At 46.9% G+C, this 16307-nt stretch overlaps 1 protein-coding gene across 2 annotated transcripts in view; it reads right to left on the reverse strand.

The window, feature by feature from the left end:
• The window catches only part of wnt5a (Wnt family member 5A), a 52005-nt gene that overhangs the window by 13050 nt on the left and 22648 nt on the right, over positions 1 to 16307 (reverse strand). For both annotated transcript variants that reach the window (XM_033036561.1, XM_033036560.1), the window contains exon 4: positions 15616 to 15908. In XM_033036561.1, coding sequence (XP_032892452.1) covers positions 15616 to 15908 — 293 coding nt within the window. The remainder of the gene's footprint in view (positions 1 to 15615; positions 15909 to 16307) is intronic.

Here is a 16307-nt window from a genome sequence, read left to right on the forward strand (position 1 = left end):
CGACCTACCTACGACCTCGTGACGACCATGCTGCGAGTATGAGTCAAGGGCAAACTCGGCAGAGGTCATGAATTAGGTCGTGAAAGTGGGACAGGCCCTTTACACTCCAGCGACCCAGGCTCAACACTAACCCACAGTGCTGTCGGTGTGGAGTTGGCACGATATCCACATTATTTTCTTCCCTGGTGCTGCAACCTTCTCACACATTGGAGAGAGGTGTGGGCTGGTCGGTGAACTGCCCGATGTCACCTGCTGCTGGTGTATCGGAGAGTGGTAGAATCTGGGGGCGTTGTGGGGAATACAGGGTGAGTGTAAAGGGCCTGTTCCTCAATTTGGGAGACTACTCACGACCATACAGGTTGTGTGTGCGACCCGTCGCGGGGTGACGCCTGTACGGTCGTGAGTAGTCGCCCAAAGAGTCGTACCTTTTTCTGGTCGCCGCTGGATTTTCAACATGTTGAACATTTTCGGCGACCTGCTGCGACTATGACGGGTGCCTGAAGTCACCGAAAAAATCACATAAGTGGGACAGGCCCTAAATGGGATGAGTGGTAATCGGTGTTTGATGGTCTCCATGGTAGGAGTCTAATTTTGGTTAGTTCCGGTGAATTTCAGAGATACTGTGTGGAAACAGCCCATTTGGTTTAGCGAGTCCACACCACCAGCAATCGCCCGATCACACTTAGTTGTACCACTGCCGCTGTTGCATCTACTCCGTACACACTAGGGGCAAGTTACAGACGTCAATTAATCTACAAACCCACACGTCTTTGGCATATGGGAGGAAACCAGAGCACCCAGAGGAAACCCACGCGGTCACAGGGAGAATCACAGTACAACACATGCCCGCATGATGCCAAATTAAACTACTCTCCTCTGCCTGCACCTGATCCATATCCCTCCATATCCACCTGCTTATCTAAATACCACTATGGTATCTGCCTCCACCACTACCCATGGCAGGCACCCATCACCCTCTGTGTAAAAAATACTGTGATTATTGCAGGACAATCTTTTTATGGTGAGGAGAAAACTGTGTTTGTCCCTGGAATGAATGAGATTGGCTGTTCAAAGTGGCGCATAATTGGGTAAAGTATTGGCCATTAGCTGACACTCATCTTCATTATCTTCAGGGAAAGACACAATCAAATTATGACTGAAGAAACGAGAGAGTTAGATTGGATAGCACTGGAAACATGGTCCACAATCAGGTCCTGCATATTATCCAACTAAACTGTACTCTGTGAATGGTACACACGGCCCGGTCCATCACAGGTATGGACCTCCCCACCATCGAAGGCATCTATAGGAGGCGCAACCTCATAAAGGCAGCCGGCATCATCAGGGACCCCACACCACCCTGGCCACGCTCGCTCTCGTCTCACTGCTACCATCAGGAAGAAGGAAGAAGGTACAGGAGCCTGAAAACTGTAACATCCAGGTTCAGGAACAAACAGCTTCTTCCCAACAACCATCAGGACAACCACCAACTAAACTACAAACTCTCGGTTGTATCTGGGGGCTTTGGGCTTTTGCTTTGCACTAATATTGGGTGTTTTAATTAATTGATCAAAATTTTCATCTTAATTATGTTATCTTTATCTGTGGAATTCTCTGCCTCAGAGGGCGGTGGAGGCGGGTTCTCTGGATACTTTCAAGAGAGAGCTAGATAGGGTTCTTAAAGATAGCGGAGTCCGGGGATATGGGGAGAAGGCAGGAACGGGGTACTGATTGGGGATGATCAGCCATGATCACATTGAATGGCGGTGCTGGCTCGAAGGGCCGAATGGCCTCCTCCTGCACCTATTGTCTATTGTATATTGTCTTTGAGTTCTGTGTTTACTAACCTGTTATGCTGTTGCAAGTAGGAATTTGAATGTTCTGTTTTCTACACATTTGACAGCTAAACCCTCTTGACTCTCGAGTCTGCCTGCACCTCGTCATTTCTTTAGTCACCGGCCAACAACACCGATGGTGATTTTACCTGAGTATCTCCTCGGGGCCTTGTTTAAAGAGTTTTGTACACTAGGTCAAGCTTGATCAAGCTAGGCGAACCTCAACTCTGAAAGCAGGTTCCCTGTGTCAGAACTGGCTGTGGCCATCACTACACAAGGCTTCTTAGAACATAGTCCAGTGCAATACAGGAACAGGCCCTTCGGCCCATGAAGTCCGTGCTGAACGTGATGTCACCATAAGCTAATCTCCTCATAAGGTCATAATGTCAATAGACAACAGGTGCAGGAGTAGGCCATTCGGCCCTACGAGCCAGCACCGCCATTCAATATGATCATGACTGATCATCCCCAACCTGCCTTCTCCCCATATCCCCTGACTCCACCATCTTTAAGAGCCCCATCTAGCTCTCCCTTGAAAGTATCCATAGAACCGGCCTCCACCGCCCTCCGTGGCAGAGAACTCCACAGACACCACTCTCTGTGTCATAAGTGATAGGAGCAGAATTACGCCATTCGGCCCATCAAGTCTACTCCACCATTCAATCATTGGCTGATCCATCTCTCCCTCCTAATCCCATTCTCCTGCCTTCTCCCCATAACCTCTGACACCCGCACTAATCTTCTCTGTCTCCACGAAGGCAAAATGTGGCAGAGTGGAGATGCCAAGGTCATAGAGTGATACAGCGTGGAAACAGGCCCTTCGGCCCAACATGCCCATACATGGCCAACATGTAATGGAATGTGGCACTGGTTGATATGGTAAACAAGCTGTAGAAGAGCAGAGGGGTTGCCTACTGCAAGGTCCCCACGCCATGGGGAGAGTCTACAAAGTCTATGGAGGGAGCAAACCATCACTGGTATGGTCACAACACCGCTCCACATTGCTCACTTATGCCCCTGTCTCACTTAGGAAACCTGAACGGAAACCTTAAAGATAGCAGAGACAGGGGATATGGGGAGAAGGCAGAAACAGGGTACTGATTGTGGATGATCAGCCATGATCACGTTGAATGGCGGTGCTGGCTTGAAGGGCCGAATGGCCTACTCCTGCACCTATTGTCTATTGGCTATTATCTCTGCCTCCTAATCCCATTTTCCTGCCTTCCCATAACCCTAGACACCCGTTCTAATCAAGACTTTGTCTATCTCTGCCTTAAATATATCCATTTTATTCGTTTAGCACGGACATTGTGGGCCGAAGGGCCTGTTCCCGTGCGGTTCTGTCATATGCTCTACGTTCAAGCAACTAAAGCATTGGGAAGATAAGAATAGCAGTGAGCTGTAGAACTGGTGTTTAACTGGTGGAAATCACAACCAGTTGATTAAATATCGATCATTGTGGCTTCTGTGCTCTGAGCTGCACGATTTTAGCATTTATTTAGCTAGCATTTAAATGCTACCATTTATTTTGAGAGGGCTTGTATACAAAAATAGGAACGTAATGCTGAGGCTGGTCAGGCCGTAATTGGAACATTGTGAGCAATTTTGGGCCCCATTTCTGAGGAAGGATGTGTTGGCTCTGGAGAGGGTCCAGAGGTGGTTTACAAGAATGATCCCAGGAATGAGTGGGTTAGCTTATGATGAGCGTTTGTCGGCACTGGGCCTGTACTCGCTGGAGTTTAGAAGAATGAGGGAGGACCTCATTGAAATGTACAAAATAGTGAAAGGCTTGGATAGAGTGGATATGGAGAGGATGTTTCAACTAGTGGGAGAGTCTAGGACTAGAGGTCACAGCCTCTGAATTAAAGGACGTTCTTTTAGGAAGGAGATGAGGAGAAATGTCTTTAGTCAGAAGGTGGTGAATCTGAGGAATTTCTTGCCACAGAAGGCTGTGGAGCCCAAGTCAGTGGATATATTTAAGGCAGAGATAGATAACTTCTTGATTAGTACGGGTGTCAGATATTCTGGGTGGAAGGCAGGAGAATGAGGTGAGGAGAGATAGATCAGCCATGATTGAATGGCAGAGTAGACTTGATGGGCCAAATGGCCTAATTCTACCCCTATCCCTTATGATTCCCAGGTCTGCTCGTCACCACTCAGGTCACGAACTGCTCTGTTGTTGAAGGCACTTGCTGCTTGTTTTGATATCTGTCTATTTATGAAATAGGTAAACTAGTACATAATATACAGAGAAAGATGGCTGCACACGCACTCGTATTGGAGTCTAAAACAGGAATTATTTATTTCCAAGTCAAAGGTCACTGACTGATTTACTGAGCATGTGCGAGAATGAGTAAAGCTCATATGCATAAATTACAGGAATATTGTCACATCCTTTCCTTTTTGATATTTTGGGATTACATTTCCGACGATCCCAAAACAAAGTAAACTTAAACACTTTCCATAATATTACACCGTAGTAATATGGTTTAACTTAACAGAATAAAACAACTGTTCTGTCTTATTTCACAAGTTCAATCAGAGTCACACTTGTGACATTTCCATAACAAACTAATGATCACATGCTTTCTTCTCATAAGCAGGTAGGTCCATCACAGCAAAACACATTACTGCGTGACATACCTTTCCAGCGGTTGACAGCTCTTCCTGCCCTAGTCTTTGTGATGGTGTTTCTTTCAGAAATGTCTTTCTTTTCAGTAGGTACATTCTGTGCCTCACTTCTAGTTTCTTCTCTTGAATCACTTAGTTTTTGTTTAGATTTCTCTGTGTTTAGAGTTTCACGAGTTGCATCTTTTTCCGGTGATGCATGTTGTGTTGGTCTTTTCCATGTCAGCTGAGGTTGCAAACGTGTCCCAGTATTCTCCACGTCTGGTGGTTTCTCTGGAGTTATGTGTGGAGGTAGTTCTCCGGTCTTCAGTTCCACTCGATTATGTCGGATTAGAAGTCCTGACTCTGACTCGACTTTGTATGATCTCTCATGATCTGATGATCTCTCATCCAGTCTTGTCTGAACTATTGCTCTCTGCCATCTGGTGTCTCCTAGTTTACAAGGTTTGAATCTTAGAACATCACCTTCTTCCAGGATTGGCAGATCCTTGGCATGTCGGTTGTAGATCTTTGACTGTTTTCCTTGCAAATCCTTCATCTTTTTCCTCTCTTCTGTGAGTATCTCAGCACCACGTAGTTTGAGGAGGTTTGATGTCGTTGGAAGTGTCATCCTTGTTCTCCTTCCATGTAATCTTTGTGCAGGACTACTGTTCACTCCTTGCTCATTTCTAGTCTTGCCAAGTAGACATCTGTCTTGGAGTGAGTGCTTTTCTTCAGCACTCGCTTAGCTACATTGACTGCCGATTCCACCTTACCGATAGCTTGGCTATGTCTTGGAGAAATTGTGTAGAGGTCAAATTCCCATTTTCTGGTAAATTTGGCGAACTCCTCTGATGAGAACGGTGTCCCGTTGTCACTTACCACAGTGCTGGGAATCCCGTATCTTGCGAAGTGGTTCTTGAGTTTCACAATGGTTGTCCTGCTGGTCAGGTCGTAGTCTGTCTATCTCCCAGACATTAGATAGAGAGTCCATTGTGATTAAATAGTGCTTTCCCTCAAGCTCAAACATATGGGTTCCCACTTTCTCCCATGGTCCATCTGGGAGGTGATGGGGCATCAGAGTTTCTTTCTGATTCTGTTGTTCGTACGTCCTGCAGGCTTCACAGTTTGAAATGAACTGTTTCACATCAGAGTTCATTCCGGGACTGAAAATGCATTCTCTAGCACGTCTGAGGGTTCCTTCCACTCCCAGGTGAGAGGTGTGGAGTGTCTCCTTCATATCTCTACGTAGAGTGACAGGGACTACAACTCTCTCTCCTCTGAATACTATGCCGTCTTGCACACTCAACTTGTCTCTGACATTGAAGTACGGTTGTGCTGCCTCTGGGACTTCTGCCGTGACCTGGCCATCCATTTTGGATTACTCTCTTAACGATCTGTAGTGTTTCGTCTTCCCTGGTGTGGGCTTGGATGCGTTTGACCTTGTCCTCTCCCATGCTCAAGGACTCAACTACGTTGACATCGGTGAATCTGGTTGATCCTGTGGTGTCATGGAGGTATGCTTGGGAGAGCATGTCTGCTAGATGCATGTCTTTCCCCTTTACCCACTTGATCTCGATGTCATAGTGTAGCATCCTCATCATCATGTCCTGGAGACGTCTTGGGGCTGTATGCAGAGGCTTTTTGACTATGACTTCCAATAGCTTGTGGTCACTCTCCACGATTACTCTCTGTCCGTAGGTGTACTGATGGAAGGGCTCGAGGGCAAACACTATTGCTAGTGCCTCCTTCTAAACCTGAGCATATCTCTGCTCGGTTGGTGTCAATGCTCGACTCACATTGGACAGTGGTCCCTTCTGCATAAGTGTTGCACCTAGACCTGCCTTGCTTGCATCACATTGTATGGTCAGCTGTTCGTCTGGTGTGTAGTACGCCAGGATAGGTGCCGTTGTCAACAGCTCCTTGATCTTTGACATTGCCATGTCATGTTCTGATGACCATTCCCACTCTGCTTCCTTGTGGGTCAATCTCCTCAAAGGCTCGAATGTGTCCGACAACCTTGGCAGGAATCTTGCCAAGTAGTTTACACTGCCTAATCTTTGGATTTCAGTTGGATTGGTTGGGTTGGGCATCTCCAGGATAGCTTGGATCTTCTTCGGATACGGTTTCAGACCACGATCTATGTTTATATGTCCTAGAAATGTGATACAAGTAGTTGTCACTACCGACTTCTTCCGGTTCAGCTTGGTGGCTTTGTCTCTGCATCGATGAAGAAGATCTTGCAGTCTTCTTTCTGCATCTTCTCTGATGTCCCCTACTCCGAGTAGGATGATGTCATCTGCAACACATTCCACTCCCTCTAATCTTTCTAGGGCTCGTTGCAGCTTCTTCTGGAAGATCTCTGCACTTACTTTCAGTCCAAATGGCCACCTCTTCCAGTGATATCTCCCAACATGGTTGTTAGGAAACTGCGCTTATTATCTTGTTCGCAGTGGAGATATCCTGACTTCAGATCAGATTTGGAGAAAATCTTCGCCTTGGACAGCTCAGGGAGTACATCCTCTATGACTGGTAGTCTGTGGATCTCCCTTTTCAGGACTTTGTTGAGGGGTCTAGGATCTATGCAGAACCTCAACTCTGTGCTGTCCTTTTTCTCCATAACGACCAGCCTGCTACACCATTCAGTTGGTTCTTCGACTTTAGTCAAGATGTTCGATCAGCTTCATGAGACTATTCATGACCTTCTCTTTCATGGCTACAGGTACCGGCTTTGCAGAATACTGTGATGGGGTCACATCCTCCGTCCTAGTTACCTACTTGACCTTGCCAGGCTGTCTCCCAGGTCTTTCGTCGTCAAAGACATCTTTGTATCTCTTGAGTAATGTGTCAGCCTCGCTAACAGCATTCAGGCTCTTGAAGTTCTCGTAGTGAACCATGATGAGTTTCATCTGTTGTGCAGCTTTGCCGCTCAGGAGCGATGTAAGCCAGCCTTCCTCTACCACTATGAAGTGAACCCAGTACTTCTTGTTGTGCGTCTCGTTGCGGAGTACGACTTTCGCCCTACCTTCCACCAGCAGGTTGGATACGTTGTCCATCTTTAAGGTGATTTTCTCTCATCTAATGTCCTCATTGTTGGGTACAAGATGCTTGGGAATCACATTAACACTAGCACCAGAGTCAACCTGAAACTTGATGCTGTGCCGACCTGCATCTCAGCGAATAGGCCTGAAGAGGAATTGTTTCCAGCTGCATTGATCTCAATGCAACTCACATACTCTGTGTCAGAAATGGACGTTGTGTCAGATGTCTCTGTGTGCAGACCCCGTTTCTGCATGCTCTCCTTCCTCTGCTTGCAGCAGCAGGCAAAGTGGTTTTGTGTCCACATCTGTTGCAGCCCTTCCCATACGCTGGGCATTCCTCCTTCCTGCGCTTGTGCGTCCTTGTACAGAACTTGCACTTTACTAGTCCCTGATTCTTCCTCTGCGAAACGTCACCTATCCATGTTCTCCACAGATGCTGCCTGACATAGAAACATAGAAACGTAGAAAATAGGTGCAGGAGGAGGCCATTCGGCCCTTCGAGCCAGCACCGCCATTCATTGTGATCATGGCTGATCGTCCCCTATCAATAACCCGTGCCTGCCTTCTCCCCATATCCCTTGACTCCACTAGCCCCTAGAGCTCTATCTAACTCTCCCTTAAATCCATCCAGTGATTTGGCCTCCACTGCCCTCAGTGGCAGGGAATTCCATAAAAATGACCCGCTGAGTTACTCCAGCACTTTGGGTCTTTTTCTGCCGAAGAACTAAATAGTACTACCCTGCATGAAGTTCCAAGTACAGGTGGGCTTCATTTAATTACTGCAACACCCATTGAAGCACAGTGTTAGTGAGCTGCCCCCCCGCTCAATATTCAGGGACTTAATGTTCCCGCTGATACGACAGAACAAGTGAACAAGAATGGAATTGCCCAAGGTACCGTGTGAACTGACTGACCGGGCAAACAGCTGTTTTATACATTCCAATAGTTCACGAAAAAAGATCTTGTATCGAGCTATTTCTTGCACTCCAAAATCTATTTTTCATATAGCTGAGATTAGGAGCATGTATCTAATGCTGCTCGATCCACGTGAGTTGCCTAAAAGCGGCTATTATAACCTGCTTCATCCAGTGTGGATGAAGTTTCCTCTATCCCCGATATACAATTACAGCTTCAATTCAACTCTGCAGCGTACAAAGCCTGTACTGAATGGCAAATTAATAGATCTCACAGACGTTAAGACGATAATCCAATCAACAGGTTCAGATAACCTGAACCATACAAGAACACAAAGCTATTTTAGTTCTCCAAGGCAATAATAAATCTTAACTCTTACAAGACTGCCCTGCAGTTTACTTTTTCACTTGCTATCAAATAACTGGAGGTGCCACCATTATTTATCAGTAAAATACATTTCCTTGTCTGGGTGCCATTCCCATATCAATTCGGCCTGAATATACTTATCTGTCCTCAATAGCAACTTGGAGAGCTCCAGCTGGGGAAACAAGAGACTGCAGATGCCGAGTCTAGAGCAAACTACAGAGTGCTGGAGTAACTCAGCGGGTCAGGCAGTATCAGTGGAAGGAATGGACAGGCGGTGTTTTGGGTCGGGCCCTTGAGTTTAGTTTAGTTTAGTTTAGAGATACAGTGTGGACAATAGACAATAGACAGTAGACAATAGACAATAGGTGCAGGAGTAGGCCATTCGGCCCTTCAAGCCAGCACTGCCATTCAATGTGATCATAGCTGATCATCCACAATCAGTACCCCGTTCCTGCCTTCTCCCCATATCCCCTGACTCCGCTATCTTTAAGAGCCCTAACTAGCTCTCTCTTGAAAGCATCCAGAGAACCTGCCTCCACCGCCCTCTGAGGCAGAGAATTCCACAGACTCACAACTCTGTGTGAAAAAGTGTTTCCTCATGTCAGTTCTAAATGGCTTACCTCATATTCTTAAACTGTGGCCCCTGGTTCTGGACTCCCCCAACATCGGGAACATGTTTCCTGCCTCTAGCGTGTCCAAACCCTTAATAATCTTACATGTTTCAATAAGATCCCCTCTCATCTTTCTAAATTCCAGAGTATACAAGCCCAGCCGCTCCATTTTCTCAGCAAATGACAGTCCCGCCATCCCGGGAATTAACCTTGTGAACCTACGCTGCACTCCCACAATAGCAAGAATGTCCTTCCTCAAATTAGAGGACCAAAACTGCACACAATACTCCAGGTGTGGTCTCACTAGGGCTCTGTACAACTGCAGAAGGACCTCTTTGCTCCTATACTCAACTCCTATTGTTATGAAGGCCAACATGCCATTAGCTTTCTTCACTGCCTGCTGTACCTGCATGCTTACTTTCATTGACTGATGTACAAGGACCCCCCAGATCCAGTTGTATTTCCCCTTTTCCCAACTTGACACCATTTAGATAGTAATCTGCCTTCCTGTTTTTGCTACCAAAGTGGATAACCTCATATTTATCCACGTTGAACTGCATCAGCCATGCATCTGCTCACACCCCCAACCTGTCCAAGTCACCCTGCATTCTCATAGCATCCTCCTCACAGTTCACACTGCCACCCAGCTTTGTGTCATCTGCAAATTTGCTAATGTTACTTTGAATCCCTTCATCTAGTTCTGTCCTATATACTGGGGACCATTTACAGAAACTAAGTAACCTACAAACCTGCACGTCCTTGGAGTGTGGGAGGAAACCAGAGATCCTGGAGAAAACCCATGCAGGTCACGGGGAGAAGGTACAAACTCCATACAGACAGTGCCCGTAGTCAGGATGGATCCCGGGTCTCTGGCGCTGTTAGGCAGCAACTCGACCACTGTGCCACCATGCTGTCCTTCATCAGAGTGTCCATTCCCTCCACAGACGCTGCCTGACCCACTGAGTACCTCCAGCCAATTGCCTTTTGCTTAAAAACGTATCTGCATATGACAATAGACAATAGGTGCAGGAGTAGGCCATTCGGCCCATTGAAACAGCACTGCCATTCAATGTGATCATGGCTGATCATCCATTATCAGTACCCCGTTCCTGCCTTCTCCCCATATCCCTTGACTCCGCTATCTTTAAGAGCTCTAGCTAGCTCTGTCTTGAAAGCATCCAGACAATTGGCCTCCACCGCCCTCTGAGGCAGAGAATTCCACAGATTCACAACTCTCTGGGTGAAAAAGTGTTTCCTCATCTCCGTTCTAAATGGCTTACCCCTTATTCTTAAACTGTGGCCCCTGGTTCTTGACTCCACTAACATCGGGAATATGTTTCCTGCCTCTAGCGTGTCCAAGCCCTTAATAATCTTATATGTTTCAATAAGTTTTCCTCTCATCCTTCTAAACTCCAGAGTGTACAAGCCCAGCCGCTCCATTCTCTCAACATATGACAGTCCCGCCATCCTGGGAATTAACCTTGTAAACCTACGCTGCACTCCCTCAATAGCATGGAACATCAGCACTCAAGTGCTTAGTATTGTCCTATATGCTCATGTCAAAGATACTGGTAGGTGTATGGAACAAGCTGCCAGAGGAGGCTGGGATGATCCAAACGTGTACGAAACAGTTAGACAGGTACATGGATAGGACAGGTTTGGAGGGATATGGACCAAACGTGGGCAGGTGGGACTAGTGCAGCTGGGACATGTTGGCCGGTGTGGGCAAGTTGGGCTGAAGGGCCTGTTTCCATGCCACTCTGTGACTATATGCAGCCATGCATGTGTAAGTATACAAGGATGGTCCAGTGAAAGTGCAAATGTCTCATTAACTCAGTCATTGTTCCCTGGATCATCCACTTTGTTACTTGGGTAACCGTGGCGATGATACTATACGATACGAGAGAACTTTATTTATCCCAGGAGGGAAATTGGTCTGCCAACCGTCATAAACCACACCAAGAATCGTGACATTAAAGTGACAAGTGGTAAGCTCAGGATTGGGGATGTGCAAAGATTGGGGGGGGGGGGGGTAGGGGAAATAGTCAGTCTACCCCATGACAGAAGGGGGAGGAGTTGCACAGTTTGATAGCCACAGGGAAGAAGGATCTCCTGTGGCGTTCTGTGCTGCATCTTGGTGGAACCATTCTGTTGCTGAAGGTGCTCCTCAAGTTGACCAGTGTGTCATGGAGGGGGTGTCTCCAGCTCACACATGCCATCCAATGGTGGCTCAACGGTAGACCGGCTACCTGACAGCACCAGAGACCTGGGTTCGATCCTGACTATGGATTCTGTCTCTACAGAGTTTGCACATTCTCCCTGTGACCACTGGGGTTTCTCTGGATGCTCCATTTCCCTCCTCATATCCCCAAGACATGCAGGTTAATATATCCACTGACTTGGCCTCCACAGCCTTCTGTGGCAAAGAATTCCACAGATTCACCACCCTCTGACTAAAGACATTTCTCCTCATCTCCTTCCAAAAAGAATGTCCTTTAATTCTGAGGCTGTGACCTCTAGTCCTAGACTCTCCCACTGGTGGAAACATCCTCTCCACATCCACTCTATCCAAGCCTTTCACTATTCGGTATGTTTCAATGAGGTTCCCCCTCATTCTTCTAAACTCCAGCGAGTACAGGCCCAGTGCCGACAAACGTCCCTCTTCAACTACAGATGAGGCTCTCACCAGGGTCTCCTTTATATCCCGTAGATCCGCTCTCATCCCCCATTCCCCCACTCGTAACAAGGACAGAGTCCCCCTTGTCCTCACCTTCCACCCTACCAGCCGTCACATACAACAGATAATCCTCTCACATTTTCGCCACCTCCAACGGGATCCCACCACTGGTCACATCTTCCCATCTCCTCCCCTTTTGGCTTTCTGCAGAGACCGCTCCCTCCGTAACTCCTTAGTCAACTCGTCCCTTCCCACCCAAACCACCCCCTCTCCTGGTACTTTCCCCTTGCAACCGCAGGAGATGCTACACCTGTCCCTTTACCTCCCCCCCCCCCCCCCCAACTCCATCCAAGGACCCCAACTGTCTTTCCAGGTGAGGCAGAGGTTCACCTGCATCTCCTCCAACCTCATCTATTGCATCCGCTGCTCTAGGTGTCAGCTGCTGTACATCGGTGAGACCAAGCGCAGGCTTGGCGATCGCTTCGCCCAACACTTCTGCACAGTTCGCATTAACCAACCTGATCCACCGGTGGCTCAGCACTTCAACTCCCCCTCCCATTCCGAATCCGACATTTCTGTCCTGGACCTCCTCCATGGCCAGTGAGTCCCACCACAAATTGGAGGAGCAGCACCTCATATTTCGCTTGGGAAGTTTACACCCCAGCGGTATGAACATTGACTTCTCCAATTTCAGGTAGTCCCTGCTTTCTCCCTCCTTCCCCTCCCCTTCTCAGCTCCCCCACAGCCCACTGTCTCCGCCTCTTCCCTTCTTCTTCCCACCCCCCCATCCCCACATCAGTCTGAAGAAGGGTCTCGACCCGACACGTCACCTATTTCCTTCTCTCCATAGATGCTGCCTCACCCGCTGAGTTTCTCCTGCATTGTTGGCTATCTTTGATTTTTCAAGCATCTGCAGTTCTTTCTTAATCATAGGTTAAGATACTCATTCCTGGGATAATTCTTGTAAACCTCCTCTGGACCCTCTCCAGAGCCAGAACATCCTTCCTCAGGTATGTTACTCAATATTGCTCACAATATTCCACATGTGGGCTGGCCAGTGCCTTATAGAGCCTCAGCATTACATCCCTGTTTTTGTATACAAACCCTCTTGAAATAAATGCTAGCACAGTTTGCTTTTTTTACTACCGATGCAACTTGCAGATTCACATTTTTGGAATCCTGCACCAGCACTCTCAAGTCCCTTTGCACTTCCGGTTTCTGGATTCTCTCCCCATTTAGAAAATAATCTACACCTTTATTCCTACTACCAAAATGCATGACTCCAGACATTGCTGCACTCTATTCCATCTGCCACTTCTCTGCCCACTCTCCCAACCTATCCAAATCCTTCTGCAGAGTCCCTGCTTTTTCTACACTACCTGCCCTTCCACCTATTTCCGTATCATCCGCAAACATGGCCACAAAGCCTTCAATCCATTCATCCAAATCATTAATATCCAACGTGAAGAGTAGCAGTCCCAGCATCGACCCCTGCAGAACTCCGCTAGTCACTGGCAGCCAACCAGAAAAAGCCCCTTTATTGCCACTCTTTGTCTTCTGCCACTCAGCCAACTTGCTATCCATGAAAGTATCTGCCCTTTGATACCGTGTCTCTCATTTTCCTTAGCAGCCTCATGTATGGTTCCTTATCAAAGGGTTTCTGAAAATCTAATTAAACAACATCTACTGACTCACTTTTGTCTGTCCTGCTATTTACTTCTTGAAAGAATTCCAGCAAATTTGTCAAGTAAGACCTCCCCTTCACAAAGCCATGCTGACTTTGGCCTATTTTATCGTGGACTTCTATGTACTCCGTAACCTCATCCTTTATAATGGACTCTAAAATCATCTCTGGATAGAAGGAATGGGTGACAGTTGGGCCGAGACGGAGAGGCAGAGGAGAGGGAAATGAGAGATATGGAAGGGTGAGGTGTGAAAACGAAAGATCAAAGGGGACAATGTTCAATGAAAATGTAGGATATATCATTGTTAATGCAGGGAAGGTGACAACGAGGCATACAATGTAAGATTTAATCAGACTGGTGGGAGAACTGGGAAGGGGGAGGGATGGAGAGAGAGGGAAAGCAAGGGTTAATTGAAGTTAGAGAAGTCAATGTTCATACCCCTGTTTAACTACTTAGCTTTGATGAAAGAGAAATGTAAAAACAATCCTCATGTTGAAATTTGAGCAACTTATACCCCTGCCAAAATCCACAGAGAAAATTACATTTTCTCAACACTTAAGTACAAACCAATGAGGAGCCTTGAGAACAATGTGCTCCCCACACTCTCCTGTCATCCTGCCATCAGGCAAGTACACAACACTCATCAACACTTCATTTGAAGAATAGATCAGGCAGTGGGTGGATTGGAAACAGAGTCATCATTTTGGATCATTTCCTCACCACTTTTCCTCTATTCTTCAATTGCAAATAATGGATATTAGAACAGATATTAGCATGTGTGAACGTGGAGGTCAATGGATATAAGCATGACCAAGTGCCACAAGCTGACAGCTGGGTGATCCATCTGCGGCTATGTAGGAAGGAACTGCAGATGCCAGCTTCAACCGAGGATAGGCACGAAAAGCTGGAGTAATTCAGCGGGACAGGCTGCAAGGGTTACTTGAAGTTAATCAATATTCATACCACTGAGTTGTAAGCTGCCCAAGTGAAATATGAGATGCTGCCTGTTGCTGATGTTCCCAGAACAGAATGTAACGTCTCCAAAAGAAACAGGAGAAATCTCTTTTCCCCCCTAAGAGATGAGAGTTCTGGCATTTACCTGAATATATCAACAAAAACAAGCCTCACCTACCATCTCCTGGTCTATCTGCCCGACATCTTCACTACCTCCAACACACCTGAGTTAATTATATAAAAACCCTGCTTCTTCACCTTCAAACAATTGAACCTGTTCAGCAACACCTCTCTCAGGTGTGTGTACCTGTCCTTGGCCCATTCCAACACCTGCTCCAGTCTCTCTGGACTTCTGTCAGTAGAGTCATAGAGTGATACAGTGTTGTAACAGGCCCTTCGGCCCAACTTGCCCACACCAGCCAACATGTCCCTGCTACACAATAGACAATAGATGCAGGAGTAGGCCATTCGGCCCTTTGAGCCAGCACCGACTAGCTAGCATCGAGCCCAGTAACATCGCACAACAACAAAGTGACCAAGTACAGGAGACATTCATACATGGCATTATGTACAGAATAGAACAATCCAAGTGAATCCAGCTTGTAACGCACACACACACGAGTCTGCGGTACAATTAGATTGAACATCACACACCATTGTTCCTTGTGCTGAAACCCACAACCAGATGAATTGCACATTCAAGCAAACAGAATTAGCAATGTGGGAATATTGGAATAGCCCAGCTAGTCACCTGATCTGAAACACCGTTGCATTATACAATGTATACATTTGCAATAACCAATTTCCCACAGATTCCAACTTACAAACTGTAATGAAAATAATAATTTAAATGATGGAACGGTATATTTCCAATCTATATTCGACAGACAAGTGTTAGGATGGAAGCAAGGAAAGATGATTTACCCTTCTTCCAGCTTCATTGTTATGCAGGTTCATAAATGTCCTGGCACTGTCATAAGTTCCTTTCTGGTAGATCTTCTCCCTCTCCCTGGCATCCACGAACTCCTTGGCAAACCTGTAGCCGTACTCCACGTTGTCTCCGCAGCCGCCCCATAGCCAGTCTCGAGGTAAATCCTTGGGTCTCGCTGCCCGGCTGCAGCCGCAGGTCGCCAGCTCTCCCTCGCGACACGCGCGGCTGATGGCATGCACCACTCCCGCTGCAGAAACCCCGTACGTGAACGCTGTCTCGCGGCTCCCTGGTAGAAAACACACACAGCTTCAGTGTGGAACCGTAAATCATACACCAGCAGCATTCAAATAGCAAGACAAATTCCAACTCAGTCTCATAACATGCATCCTACATAATGTCACTGCTATCTGTGGCTAATCTAGAGGCTTTTAGTGGCTTCGAAGAGGAAATAGTTCTTCACTTATTATCCTAAGAAGGGACATGTGCTGGCATGTCAGCTCAGAGCAACAGAATCAAAGTGCGATGAACAAGTTGCAAACTAATCACAGAGTTTTAATAACAACATTCTAACTCTTAAAGATAGTGGAGTCAGGGGATATGGGGAGAAGGCAGGAACGGGGTACTGATTGGGGATGATCAGCCATGATCACATCGAATGGCGGTGCTGGCTTGAAGGGCCGAATGG

This window comes from Amblyraja radiata, chromosome 18 (genome assembly GCF_010909765.2).
Source record: "Amblyraja radiata isolate CabotCenter1 chromosome 18, sAmbRad1.1.pri, whole genome shotgun sequence".
NCBI lineage: Eukaryota > Metazoa > Chordata > Chondrichthyes > Rajiformes > Rajidae > Amblyraja > Amblyraja radiata.